At 35.5% G+C, this 14,871-nt stretch overlaps 1 protein-coding gene across 2 annotated transcripts in view; it reads right to left on the reverse strand.

Moving 5' to 3' along the window:
- Positions 1 to 1,634: 1,634 nt before the first annotated feature.
- Positions 1,635 to 14,871, reverse strand: part of LOC100601934 (zinc finger protein 718) — a 28,962-nt gene continuing 15,725 nt past the window's right edge. Inside the window, exon 4 of one of the 2 annotated variants that reach the window (XM_030801123.1) lies at positions 1,635 to 3,423. In XM_030801123.1, coding sequence (XP_030656983.1) covers positions 2,213 to 3,423 — 1,211 coding nt within the window. In that variant the 3' untranslated portion in view covers positions 1,635 to 2,212. The remainder of the gene's footprint in view (positions 3,424 to 14,871) is intronic. The other variant, XM_030801124.1, reaches the window with a different exon arrangement.

The raw sequence follows: 14,871 nt of genomic DNA on the forward strand, positions 1-14,871 counted from the left end.
CTGTAATCCCAGCACTTTTGGAGGCTGAGGCAGGCAGATCACAAGGTCAGGAGATCAAGACCATCCTGGCTAACATGGTGAAACCCCGTCTCTACTAAAAATACAAAAAATCAGCTAGGTGTGGTGGCAGGCACCTGTAGTCCCAGCTACTCGGGAGGCTGAGGCAGGGGAATGGTGTGAACCCAGGGGGCGGAGCTTGCAGTGAGCTGAGATTGCGTCACTGCACTCCAGCCTGGGAGACAAAGCAAGACTCTGCCTCAAAAAAAAAAAAAAAAAGGTTTATCTTAGAGCAATACGTTTATGTATTTATCTCTATGTAAATCAAAACTAAGAGTCTGTATGTGTTTGCCAGAAGAGATGCCAAATGTCCAAAGAAAAATATGGAACATTTAAAAACATATTTATTCAGGATACAGAAATGTCTAAAGTATAAATATATTCTGATATAATACTAAATACACTCATAAAATTACCTGTAATAAAAAATAATTCAATTGTACATTTAAAACTAAAGTGTATAACTGGATTGTTTGTAATACAAAGGATAATGCTTGAGGTGATGAATAACTTTTACTCTGATGTGATTACATGTTGCATGCCTGTATCAAAGTAACCCATATATGCCATGAATATATACACATACCATGTACCCACATAAATTTTTAAAAATAAACTTAAATGGGAAAAATAATAAAAACGTAACATTAGAATAATATTCTTCAATTTATTTGCTGTTTAAAGCCACTGGAAAAAGAGATTACTAGAAATGTCATTAAACTACGTTACTAAAAGTACACTGTTACCATTTATTACCTACACTCTTGAGTAAGGTGGGATAGGTGAAAGTTGTGGCATAATAACACTTCATTCCAGACACAGTAATTTCAACACATTAACAATTTTGTTGAATTAAAAAATTAAGTTCACACACAATCTTAAAAGAGAATTTTAAAATTTACTGTATTTTATTACATAAATGTACAACTGGTAAAAACAATTTATTACTAAAATTCAGATTTTTCTCTCACTATAATGCAGAAGATTATTACTCTGAACATGAACCCCATGCATCATGCAATGATATAAGTCAATCACAAAGATGCATGCATCATCTCTTGCATCTTTCAATGTCCTTACTCATTCATGTAAAAGTTCATGAATGACGCCCACCTAAAAAGAATCACTCATACCTCTGAGGCAACAATTCATCACATGCTTTCATATAAATAATAAGTTGAATCAGTATGAAGTAATTTTAGAGTTGAATTTGCTTTTCAAAAAATCTGTAACTTTTTCAAGTAAAAAAACTATAATTTCAATGGAATAACTTCAAAAAGCTACTCCTTTTCAACTTATATACAAAGAAATTATCTGTTTCAGCTTTGGAATTTTTTTATACTTAACACTGATTTACTGTAATGTTTCAAGTGTTAATGCCTTTTTCTTTCTACTGTAAATATTCTGACATTTAGTCTTAATTTTAGACTGAATATCTTTTCATATTTACTGCATCTACAAAATATCTTCTAGTATAAACTCTGCTTTTTTTAAGCTATAGTTTTTGAACAAATGCTTTTCCAAATTTATTACATTTGTAAAATTTCTTTCCAACATAAATTCTCTAATGTTGAAGAAAGTTTGGGCAACTGCTTCAGGGTTTTCTTCTAATATGAAATATGCACAATAAGACCCACGATGCAAGTATAGGTACTACAACCCTCTATTTGTATTGTCTATCTTCAGAATACTCTTCTTCACTTTTAAGACCTGTATTTTCTAATAGGTCTTTCAACAAATATTACATTTATAATGCTTTTATTAAGTACAAACTCTCTGGTATTTAGTAACATATGAGTAGGCATTAATGGCTTCTCTACATTTTCTATATTTGCACAATTTTTCTCAAGTATAAATGCTATCATGTGCAAAGAGATATGAGCATTGGTTAAAGGTTTTACCACACTTTTAATATTCCTAGGGGTTTTCTTCAGTAAGAATTATGTACAGTAAGATGTGACAAGCATTTGAAGGCTTTTCCATATTTTTCATATTTTTATGGCTTCTCACCAATACCATTTCTCTTATGTTTAGAACAGATTGAGTTGGGATTAAAAGCTTTGTCAATTTTTTCACATGTATAGAGTTTCTCTCCAGTATGAATTATGATTAGAAAAGATTGAGGAAGACATAAAGGCTCCCATTCTTCACATTTCTAAAGTTTTCCTCCAGTATGAGTTCTCTTGTGTTGAGGAAGGTTGGAGTACTGATTAAAAGCTTTCCCGCATTCTTTACATTTGTAGGGTTTATCTACAGTGTGAATTTTCTTATGTTTATTCAGGTGTGAGGACTGTTTAAAGGCTTTGCCACATTGTTTACATATGTAGGGTTTCTCTCCAGTATGAATTTTCGTATGATTATGCAGGTTTGCAAACACTTTAAAGGCTTTGCCACAATCTTCACATTTGTAGGGATTTTTTCCAGAGTGAATTCTCTTGTGTACATTAAGGGTTGAGGACCAATTAAAGGCTTTACCACATTCTTCACATGTGTAGGGTTTCTCTCCAGTATGGATTCTCTTATGTGTCGTAAGAGTTGTGGACCTATTAAAGGATTTGCCACATTCTTCACATCTGTAGGGCTTCTCTCCTGTATGAATTCTCTTATGTTTAGCAAAGTCTGAGGATGTGGTAAAGACACTGCCACATTCTTCACATGAGAAGGGTTTCTCTCCAGCATGAATTCTCTTATGTTCATTAAGGGATGAGGACCACTTAAAGGCTTTACCACATTCTTCACATTTGTAGTATTTTTGTCCAGAATGAATTCTCTTATGTAAATTAAGGGTTGAGGATTGGTTAAAAGCTTTACCACATTCTTCACATATGTAGGGTTTCTCTCCAGTATGAATTCTCTTATGTTTAGTAAGGTGTGAGGACCGAGTAAAGCCTTTACCACATTCTTCACACTTGTAGAATTTCTCTCTGGCATGAATTCTCTTATGTTTAGAAAGAACTGAGGACCAATTAAAGGCTTTGCCACATTCTTCACATGTGTAGGGGTTCTCTCCAGTATGAATTCTTTTGTGTTGAGTTAGGCATGAGAGCACATGAAATGATTTGCCACATTCCTTACATTTAAAGGCTTTATCTCTAGTATATCTTATCTTATGTTTGTTTGAATTTGAAAATTTATGAAAAACTTTGACACATATATTAGATTGAATTATTTTGCTCTGGGTAGTTAATAAGCATTGGTTAATTCCATTATAACCACCTTTCTGCACCTTACACTCATTCACACTTTTACAAGTTTTTCTTAAATTCTCATGTCCACGTTTCTCATGTCCTTTTGGTATAAGTTCTTGGAATGAATCTTCTATGCCCTGCACTGTCCAAAGGTTTTGGGTGAAATGTGAACACACAGCTGAAAGAAATAAAAATAACAAATTATCTCACTTACTAGATTCATATAAATATACTTACAGGCCAGGCACTATGGCTCAAGCCTGTAATTCCAGCAGTTTCCAAGGCCAAGGTGGGCAAATAATGAGGTCAGGAGTTTGTGACCAGCCTGGCCAACATGGTGAAACCCTGTTTGTACTAAAAAAAAAAAAAAAAAAATGTGCTGGGAATGATGGTGCATGCCTATAATTCCAGCTACTTGGGAGGCTGAGGCAGGAGAATCCCTTGAACCTAGGATGTAGAGGTTTCCATCAGCCAAGATCACACCACTGCACTCCAGACAGGGTGACTGTGTGAGATCCCGTCTCAATAAATAAATAAACAAATAAGTAAGTAAATATACTCTACAAATCTAATATATAAAATTATACAAAGTACCTCAGTAAGATGCTCAGTAAATACCACAGGCCATAATTTCTTTACAGACATATATGACAAAAATATACTGACCAAAATGCCTTTGTGTGAAATCTATAAATGAGTTGTGTGCAATGCCTCAGGTAAGCACAATTCCAAGAGCCACATAAAACACGAAGAAAAGTGTGTTACATTTACCCACTACAGCTCTTCCTTCCCACAAATAAAGCATTGTGCTTTAGGAGTAAACTGCCAACACCTGGCTTCTTAGAGGAAAAATAGTGACACATAGGCCGGGCGCGGTGGCTCAAGCCTGTAATCCCAGCACTTTGGGAGGCCGAGGCGGGCGGATCACGAGGTCAGGAGATCGAGACCATCCTGGCTAACACGGTGAAACCCCGTCTCTACTGAAAATACAAAAAATCAGCTAGGTGTGGTGGCAGGCACCTGTAGTCCCAGCTACTCGGGAGGCTGAGGCAGGAGAATGGCATGAACCCAGGAGGCGGAGCTTGCAGTGAGCCAAGATCACACCACTGCACTCCAGCTTGGGGGACAGAGAAAGACTCCGTCTCAAAAAAAAAAAAAAAAAAAAAAAGAAAGAAAAATAATGACACATGTATTCCTACCTCTGGCTTTGGAAATTATTACAAAAACTGGTTTCTGTCTCCAATAACACAGGGTGCCGAAAGAAATGGTGGTGAGTCTGCTGAGACCAAAGGTAAATGTTTCATGAGCAGACAACAGTGCTAAATACAGGGAACACGTAGAGCAAATGATTAGAGACCATAAGAAGAAACATGAACAAACTCTTTTAACTGAAGAATAAACACAAAATTCTAGACAAGACACGTCCTTACAACATGTATGAGAGGCTCCCATAATCTCTATCAAAGACAATTGGTTTCAGACTATGTCAGGACAAGGCAACATTGTAAAGATTGTGATAAACAGCTTTTAGTTAATGTTCAAATAACAGTATTACAATGTAGGCAAAATATTAGGGCAACATGGCCCAATTAAAAAATTTGAAAATTTTCAGAAAATAACCAAATAATGAAGATATTCAAATTTTAAAAATTTAACCTGAATAATCCTCAATGAGTGAAATAGAAACACATACAATTTATAAAATCAGAAAAATATCAATGAAAACATTAAAAATATAAAAAACAAGTCATGAAGGTGAAAAATACAACAATAATGACTGAGACATTTTCAAAAGTAAAAAAAGGATGTAAAAACTGAAGATGCTCCACAAGCTTCAACTAGGATACACACATAGAGATTTATAACAAGACACATAGAAGCAAAGTTTCAAAAGTCAAAGACAAGAAGAGAATCTTAGGAGTTACAAGGTAAAAGTGATGTGTCATTTATAAATAGGTGTGGTCTTATAAGATAACCAGTGAATCTGTCAAAAAAAAATTTCAGATGTCAGGAAATTGTAATATAAAGTGGTGAAAGAAAAATAGCTTCAGCCAGGCATGGTGGCTCAGACCTGTAATCCCAGCACTTTGGGAGGCCGAGGCAGGCAGATCACGAGGTCAGGAATTTGAGACCATCCTTGCCAACATGGTGAAACGCTGTCTCTGCTAAAAAGTACAAAAAAATTAGCCGGGTGTGGTGGCACGTGCCTGTAGTCCCAGCTACTCAGGAGGCTGAGGCAGAAGAATCACTTGAACCCAGGAGGCAGAGGCTGCAGTGAGCCGAGATCGCGCCACTGCACTCTAGCCTGGGCGACAAAACAAGGCTCCATTTCAAAAAAAAAAAAAAAGGAAAAGAAAAAAAGAAAAATAGCTTCTAAGTGGGAATAATATAATCAGCAAAACTGTCCTAAAAATGAAGACAAAGTAAAGACCTTGCAAGATTACCAAATGCTGAAAAAGTATATTAGCACTACATCTGCCTTGCAAAAAAAAAAAAAAAAAAAGCTAAAGAAAGTATCTTTCACTGAAAATAACATAATGCAAGAAAACAAAACATAATCATATGAAAACATAATTTTCTAGGAAAGATATGCACACACAAAAATATAAAGTTCTATACCATTATCATGATAGCATAGAAAACATTTTAATTATTCTCCAAAATGTGAAAGATGAAAGCAAAACAAAAAACCTTAATCATAAACTGTTAATATGCAAAATAAAAATATGATTAGTGACATCAATAATAAAGTTGAGGGCAGATGTAATGAGGAAGAATTTCAACATGCAACTAAAGTTAAGTTTTTACCAGTTTAAAATATATTACATTTAAGAAACTTTAGGTAATTCCCAAGATATCAAATAAAAAAGGATCCGTAGAGATACTCAAAAAACAAGAAGGGCCTATCAATACAAAAATCAAAAAGACACAAACGAAGACAGAACATAAAGGACAAAGATAAAATTATCAAGTAAAACAATAAAATAACATTAGCAAGACTTTCTATCAGCAAATTATTTAAATATTTATGAAGTAAACTTTCCATTCAAAATACATGCACCGAATAAAAAAATTTTAACAATTAGAAAAACAAGATCCAACCTGCTTTTCTACAAGTCACTTAAAATCTAATGATTAAAGGAGACAAGGCAAGATGAAAAAAAGACGTTTCATGCAAATAACCAAATAAGAGGTGAAAATTATATTACACAAAGTGCATCTTAAGTGAAAAACTGTCCTATTTCATAAAATATGCTTTAACTAAAAGCTTGTAAGAGACAAAGGACATTAAACAATAATGAAAATGTTCATTTACTGGAAACCCATGACAAATGTGTGTGTGTGTGTATATATATATATATATATATAAATGTGTGTGTGTGTATCTCACATTAGAGTTTCAAATATATAAAGCAAATACTGACAGAAGTAAAGCAAGATGTACAAAGCAATATAATTATACTAGGATATTTTAATACCCCAATTTCTGTAAAGAATAAAACAAAAAGACAATATTCATAAGGCAACAGAAGACTTGAAAGCAGTAATAAAAAATTATGCCTGATGGAATTGTAGAAAACACTGCTCAACAACAGAATACACACCCTTCTCAATAGCTCATACAAAAGTCTTCTTGATAAACCACCAGTTAAGCCACAAAAAGACCCTTAACAAATTTTTTTAAATTAAAATTTTACAGATTACTTTTTATGACCAAACTGGAATGAGAGTAGAATAAAAAAAATGAAAATCTTACATAATTACAGAAAGCAAACAATATACTCTTTAGCATGCTCTTGTTCAACGTTTGAAATATTTAATATATGAAGCTGTCTGGACTGTTGAATGTAATATTTAGATTAAATGCAATCCCTGTCAAATTTCTAATTGAGTTTTTCCAGAAATAGAAACAGCAACCCTGTAGAATTGAAAAACAGCAACAGGTAGAATTTCAAGAGATGATGTAGCATCAAGCGATCTTCAATAAAAAAAACAACAAGGCCAGGTGCAGTGGCTCACACCTGTAATACCAGCACTTTGAGAGGCAGAGGCAGGTGGATCACCTGAGGTTGGGAGTTAAAGACCAGCCTGACCAACATGGAGAAATCCCATCTTTACTGAAAAAATACAAAATTAGCTGGGCGTGGTGGCACATGCCTGTAATCCCAGCTACTCAGGAGGCTGAAGCAGGAGGATCACTTGAACCTGGGAGGCAGAGGTTGCAGTGAGCTGAGATTGCACCATTGCACTCCAGCATGGGCAACAAGCGTGGAACTGTCTCAAAGAAAAAAAGAAAGAAAAAGAAAAAAAGAAAAACAACAATGTTGGAGGCATCACATCTCCTGATTTCAAAACACATACAAAGCTAAACATTGAAACAATTTAGTATGAGTATAAGCTGAACAGCTAGATGGATAAGATTAAATTCAGCACAAATATAAACTCTCATATACATGGTCACATGAAGAGTAATTTGTACACTCATAATTATTGCAGCATTGTTACTGAAGCAAATAAATGAAAATAATGCAAATATCTCTCATCAGATGGATAAATATAATTTGAAATATTAATATTAGGTTTTTAGAAGCAAAAAATAATCTAATGAAATAAAAATAAATGTTAATGAAATTGTGCAACATGAAATAAGTCAGCCACAGAGACAGAAACTGTATGAATCAACTTACATAAGGTATCTAAAACAGTCTGATTCTGAAATAGAAAGCAATTGTTTTTGTAAAGCACCAGAAAACAGAAATACATAGTTGTTTAATGTATAGAGTTTTAGCTTTGCAAGACACATTCTAGAGATACAGTGCATAACAATGTCAATATAATGACTGAGTATTAAAAATATTTAAGATTATAAAGTTTGTTTTTTGACAATTAAAAATAGTAATATCTAAAAGAGATACAGAGGTATGATAGCTTTTGAAATTATCTTCTAATCACAAAAGTGCTTCTCCCACACATAAAAATATAGATTCGCAAACAGAGGGTAAAATTAGAAGTATTTCAGTGACAACTCACCTAGACAGGGTAAAACGACCATTGTATACACACAAACAGAACAAGTATACAGGTTTTGCCTGAGCAACATGGCAAAACCCTGTCTCTATATAAAGTACCAAAAAAAGTAGCCGGACTTGTGCTTGTAGTCCCACCTACTCAGGAGGGTAAGATGGGAAGATTGCTTGAGCCTGGGGAGGTCGAGGCTGCACTGAGCTGTGAAGGTACTGCACTGCAGCCTGAGTAACAAAGGAAGACCCTATCTGTACAAAAAAATAAGTTACATTGTTATCTCAAGCTAGACTTTTATAACTATGAGATGTTTTATCTAAGTCTCTTGGAAATTAAAATAAAAACGGTAGTAGATACACACACAAGAAAAAGAATCAAAGCATATAACAAAAACAAACAAAAATTCAAGAAAATGCAAGGGAAGAAAGCATGAAAGAATTAAAACATAGAAACTACTAAATGGTCAGAAAACAATGAACAAAATGGCAGTAATAAGTTCTTATCAATAATTCCTTTAAATAGAAAAACATTTACTTATCCAATAAAAACACATTGCTATTGTTTGAGTGTCCCTCCAAAATTCATGTTAGTATTTAACTGCCACTGTGAGAAAATGAAATGAGCCCCTTAAGAAGCTATTAGGTTATGAGAGCTCTACTCTCATGAAAGGATTAGTGTCATTATTCCCACATTGGGAATTAGTGGTTCAAAGATGAAAAAGAATATTCCATGCCAATAACTAAAAAAGTGTAGAAGTGGCTATATCAAACAAAAGAGACATATACAAAAATAAAATCTGTCATAAAAAAAAACTTTGCATATGATGTGGTCTTATATTTGAAAAAACCTACTTCAGTAAAACACCATTAGAACTCATATATTTAGTCAAGATACAGGATTAAAAAATTAGTGTTTCTAAATGCCAACAGTGAACAATGTGAAAATCAAACCAAGAGAGTAATCCCATTTACAATAGCCACGAATTAAAATTAAATACCAGGAATGAACTTAACCAAAGAAGTGAAAGATCTCTACGATGAATACTATAAAATATCGATGCAAGAAATTAAGCAAGAGAAGAAAAAGGAAAGATATTTTATGTTTATGAATAGGAAGGATCAGTATTATTAAAATTTTCATACTACCCAAAACAATCTACAGATTTAATGCAAAGCATCAATGACATTCTTCACAGAAATAGGAAAAACAACCTTATAATGTAGACAGAACCATAAAAGACTCAAAATAGCCAAAGCCATTGTATGAAAAAAGAAACTGGAGGAATCATAGTATTTGAATTTAAATGATACAACAGAGCTACCGTAATTAAAATGGCATAAAACTGATCAGTAAAACAGTAGAGAGAATGCAGAGATAAATCCATACTACAGCAAACTTCTTTTTGACAAAGCTGTCAGGAATATATTGTTACCGATAGAAAGTGTCCAGGTTCTTGGCATCTTAAACAAAGAATTGGACAAAATGTACAAAGCAAGGAAGGAATAAAAGGATTTACTAAAAATGAAAGTACACTCCACAGTGCGGGCCCGAGCATAGGGGCTCAAAGGCCCCGTTACAGAATTTTTGGGAGCTTAAATATCACCTAGAGGATTCCATTGGTTACTTTGGGTATGCCCAATGTAAACGGAGAGGGTGAAGTAAAGTTAGTTATTTACGGCGCACGCCCTGTGGAGAGGATATTTCCTGTTATAGCTAAAGTGTGAATTGGCCTTATGGTCCCTGCCTCCAGACCCTGTTTTCCTGCCTCATCTCCCCCGAGAGATGTGATCCCCCTAAATCCTTATAGAAAACAGGGGGATCGACGGTCTTTTTCTTTCTGTAACTGCTTTATGCTGGCTTGGGGCATAGTCCCTGTCTATTGGGGATCACAGTACTCTTACCCTGTTCCGTCTAGTGGAGGCAGGGTAGTTTCTTGATGGCCAGGGGTGTGTTTTCACCTGGAACTGGCTGGAGATTACATTGCATGACCATCTGAAACTTGATGGTCTCTAGGCAACAGCAAATGTGTTTGGTTAAAAGATATAATGGGGGTGGATACCTATGCTGTTAGGAATGTTTGTTACAGAGATTTGCAGGAGAAAAAAAAAACCTGATTTGTTCTAGAGTTTATGTGTTTCCTTAAAGTCTTGGCACAAGCAACTCCATTTTGTTTTGGTCTGTTGGTGCCTAGTGTATGAGCTTAGTCCAAAACGATGGCATCCCAGAATTTTGTTTAAAAACTTCCCCCTTGGCCATGCATGGTGGCTCATGCCTGTAAACCCAGCACTTTGGGAGGCTGAGGCAGGTGGATCACGAGGTCAGGAGTTCAAGATCAGCCTGGGCAAAATGGTGAAACCCCGTCTCTACTAAAAACAGAAAAATTAGCCAGGCGTCGTGGCAGGTGCTACTCCCAGCTACTTGGGAGGCTAAGGCAAAGAACTGCTTGAACCTGGAAGGCAGAGGTTGCAGTGAGCCAAGATTACACCACTGCACTCCAGTCTGGGTGACAGAGTGAGACTCTATCTCAAGCAAAACAAAACAAAATTCCCCCTTTTTGGTTAGGTTCTCACTTAGATTAGAGTGTGCCCAAAATTTAGGGCCTTAGAGCCACTCTCAGTTACCACCATTTTGGATTTCTGGTCTCAGCACATTATTTATAGGTTACGGTGTTCTCATGGTTGCACATTTCTTTTGGCTCCTGTTATTCTAGTTGAAGAGAGACCATATGACATCCTAGAGATGGCTGCATGCAAGTATTAAAACCTTTGAGAGAATACAGCACACAAGGGAGACTATTATGACTATTGGGAGGAAAATACCAAGGGTTCACAGTATGCTCCTTACTCAAGATTTCCATAAACCAAACCTTGTAAAATTAAATAGATCAAAGAATGAGCCAAATAGAGTTTACTTACTTAACTAAGCAATTTGTTAATCCCCTACCACTGAATTTCTATAATCTTCATTTGATGTACTTCTCCATAAGCCACAAGTGCCAGCAGCTGCACAGGTACTTCTTTGTTTAGTCAATTCTATTATAACTTTCACAAAAGAATTTAAAGTCTATTGTGTAACTGTAGCTGTTACAGTAGAATTTGCTATAGAGCCTATCATGAGGGATACCTTTTTAATCACTGCTTCTTTTACTTTAAACCATGGAAAAGGACCTAACAAATGATGCCCCTCTAGAAGAGTGAAGGCCTCCTGGCAATGTTCTCTTTAACCCATGGTGTGGGTTAACAGGAGTGAACCAATGTTTTGTTTTTGGACTGATTATGAGGCAATGTATGTAGCATTAAAGTTTCTTACTTACACTGACCGGGCTTTCATCTTTTATTTATCAAAGTATAAGCTTATCCATGTATAAGGCTGGTTGCAAACTCCTTCACAAATAGAAGTATACTCCATAAACGCACTTAACAGACCCCTTTTCTACTTTTAATGTTTATAGAGGCATAAGTAAGAAAAAAAATTCAAAGGCAAGAGTGTTATGATAGAAGTTTTAATTGTGAACTTGGGAAAAGCTGTTTACATCTAGGATGCCATCTTCTTAGGAGAAATCTCCCTGGTTAGCTTCACCTCAAGGGTTCTAATGGCTGCACAGTTCCAAAAATGTGTAGGGGCCCTTCTCAAAACTCGTTAACCTAAAGCCCAAAGTCCTGACATTTTGTTGTAGTGTGGGTGGCAAGGACAGTTTTTCTCCAATGTTCTCAGAAGATTTAAACCATAAAAAGCTTTCTTACCTGGTGGAAATATACTGTAGCATAATAATCTCAGCCTCCTTGCATACAAAAGCTTTTATACAACCAGAAAACATGCATTGAAAATAACAACTGAATGAAATCCCTTTATAAAATGTTTAAATGGCCCACCAGGTGACCAAACATACCTGAAGCTTTAATTGTATTGTCTTTTTTTGGTATTTAATATTTGTTTTACTTGGGTTAGTAGGTTAGTAGCTTTATACAAGGAAACTTGATTATTTCTGCAGTTTATAATAACATAATGACCATAATTATAATTGACAGCATATACTATTTTAGAAATCTCATACAATTTTGGAACATATATTAGTATTATTCACAAAAATATAACCTAAAGAAGATTGAACATCATTTTAGCAATCACATGTACCCAAACATGTCAAATAATCCCATTTACCTCCTTTCTGAATGTTTTCAGCAGCCCTCTGATCCACCCAAAAAGCCAGGCATTAGGAAACAAGCATGTATGTGAAACTTGGCTTTACATTATATCCAGCTTCATGCTTAACTATATTTAAAAAAATAATTGCCAAACTGCTGATGTGTTTTTACAATACTTTTTATTTTACTTTAATCAAAACTAAGAGCTTTATGAAAATGTTTAGCCAAATGTCTCCAATTCTTTATCAGGTTTTAAAAAATATTTTATTATTTAAACTTTTTCCACATTTTTTGCCTAATGATTCCTTACTACATTGTTTTATGAATAACTTTTTTAAATCTGTAATTTGAACCAACTTTTAGATAACTATTGAATTAGACAAAATTATTCTCTTTTTTTTCATGAATAACATAACCTTTTCTGGTACGTTTGGTATACAGAATTACATGTTAAATAGAAACCTAAAACTTTAGTGAAACGCTAAAAAACAAAAAATCCTGGACTATTGGATATGGACAAATCCATAGTTTTAGAAACATATTTCCTACATCACAGCCCTTTTCTTATCTGGAAGTGACCCAGATATTAAATGAGCATTAAAAATAACTTTATGGTTTTAATTTACACAAAAAGTTTACCTAAAACAATTATCTTATACACAGTTCTTAATTTTTTACTTTTAACAAGGCAGAAATGAGGCATTAATTGACATATGTAAAATGAACACTGGTTTGGTCCAGAAAGGCAGGACAACTCAACGTGAGGAGGAGGCTTGGGGGCTTTCAGATTACAGGTAGGTGGGAGGCAAACAGTTGCATTCTTTTGAGTTTCTGATTAGCCTTTCCAAAGGAAGCAATCAGATACGCATTTATCTCAGTGTGACTTGGGATAGAATGGAAGGCAGGCTCACCCTAAGCAGCTCCCAGCTTGAATTAACACTGACATTGAAAAATATTTAGCAAAGACAAACATAAAATTCAGATAAAATGTATGCTGACAACTATGAAGGCATTTCTATTTTTATTCCACCAATAATTTTAAAGCTAGCTTGTTTAGTAAAGTTATACTTTAAGTCACATGAACTTGAAAATTGCTTAGACTTAATGTATGAGCGCTCTTTTACTTATAAGCCAATTTGGTAGATATAACATATAACAGTAAGTGTACATGCAAATAAAGACATCTAGACATGTATACACACACATAAATGAAGACTCAATAGCTTGGAACCTTAGCCATGAGATAGCAACAGAAACTTGCTGGTTTTACTTTGCCCCAGTAGATAATCCAATGAAGGCTGTGAATCAAAATTTTGGATAAAGCAGTCTCCATGGCAGTTTGATTTTTAAAGGCCAAACCTCCCCAGAATCCAAAGAGCACTGGGGCCAAACCATACCAAAGGAGCACATCACACATTAACCAGGCCCCCTGCTTGGAACCACAGCACAAAAGCCTGCACACATACAATGCCATTCTACTTTTCCATTCAACAGTAAACTCCAGATTCCAAACAATGTTGGGGCCAAACAGCATTGCAACTATGATAGAAAATTCCAAGGAGGGTTTAGTACCAGACCTCGGAACCTCTGCCAAGAACGTCCCCTTTGGGAAGGTTGAGGTCCGCAGGATCCACAGAGTATCCTCCTGTGGATCCAATGTTAGTGTCAGATGTCTCTGACCTTAGGTGGGCACCTCCAGAGCATATTATAAGCTTTATAAAAATAGCCATGAACTGTAATGAGAACTGGATGCCGGCTGGGCCTTTTTGTTCCTTAGCCAGTTGAGTACGATAAGGGACGAATTTAGCGTAAGAAGGTTTAAGTCCCTTGAAACATGTGAAAGTTTGTTCTGAACTGCGCCACACATAGGGATCAGGAACCACGTGCAGAAAAGAGAAAAGAAAAACATTCCCCACTCTGGGCAGGACAATTATAAACAGCCACTTAAAGACTGAGAAAGAAATAAAGGAAAAAGAAAAATGAAAGAGACCCAGGTTCCTTAAGTGAACCAGGAGGTGGCAGTCAGGCTTCTCCGCAAGGAAACCCATTAGTTTCATAGGCCACAGCCAGAAACCTGCAGGTGCCTCCACGTTTAGGTGCTACCCACCAAGGGTTCCAAGTTGGAAAGGAAAAGAGAAAGCCCCTGTATGGAGCAGAAAGGAAAGGGAGAAAAACGAATCCCAAACTTTGGGCCTACTTCTTCCTCCTGGCTGGCTCACCAAAATATACATTACCAGTTGTATGTGGTCCAGGTCTTTGATGTCTTTAACAAAGAATTGGACAAAACGCACAAAGCAAGGAAGGCAAGAAGGGATTTATTGAAAATGAAAGTACACTCCACAGTGTGGGAAAAAGCCCAAGCGTAGGGGCTCAAAGGCTCCATTACAGAAGTTTTGGGAGCTTAAATACCCACTAGTATGCCCTATGTAAATGGAGAGCATGAAATAAAGTTACAAAGT

Source organism: Nomascus leucogenys, chromosome 20, assembly GCF_006542625.1.
Source record: "Nomascus leucogenys isolate Asia chromosome 20, Asia_NLE_v1, whole genome shotgun sequence".
NCBI lineage: Eukaryota > Metazoa > Chordata > Mammalia > Primates > Hylobatidae > Nomascus > Nomascus leucogenys.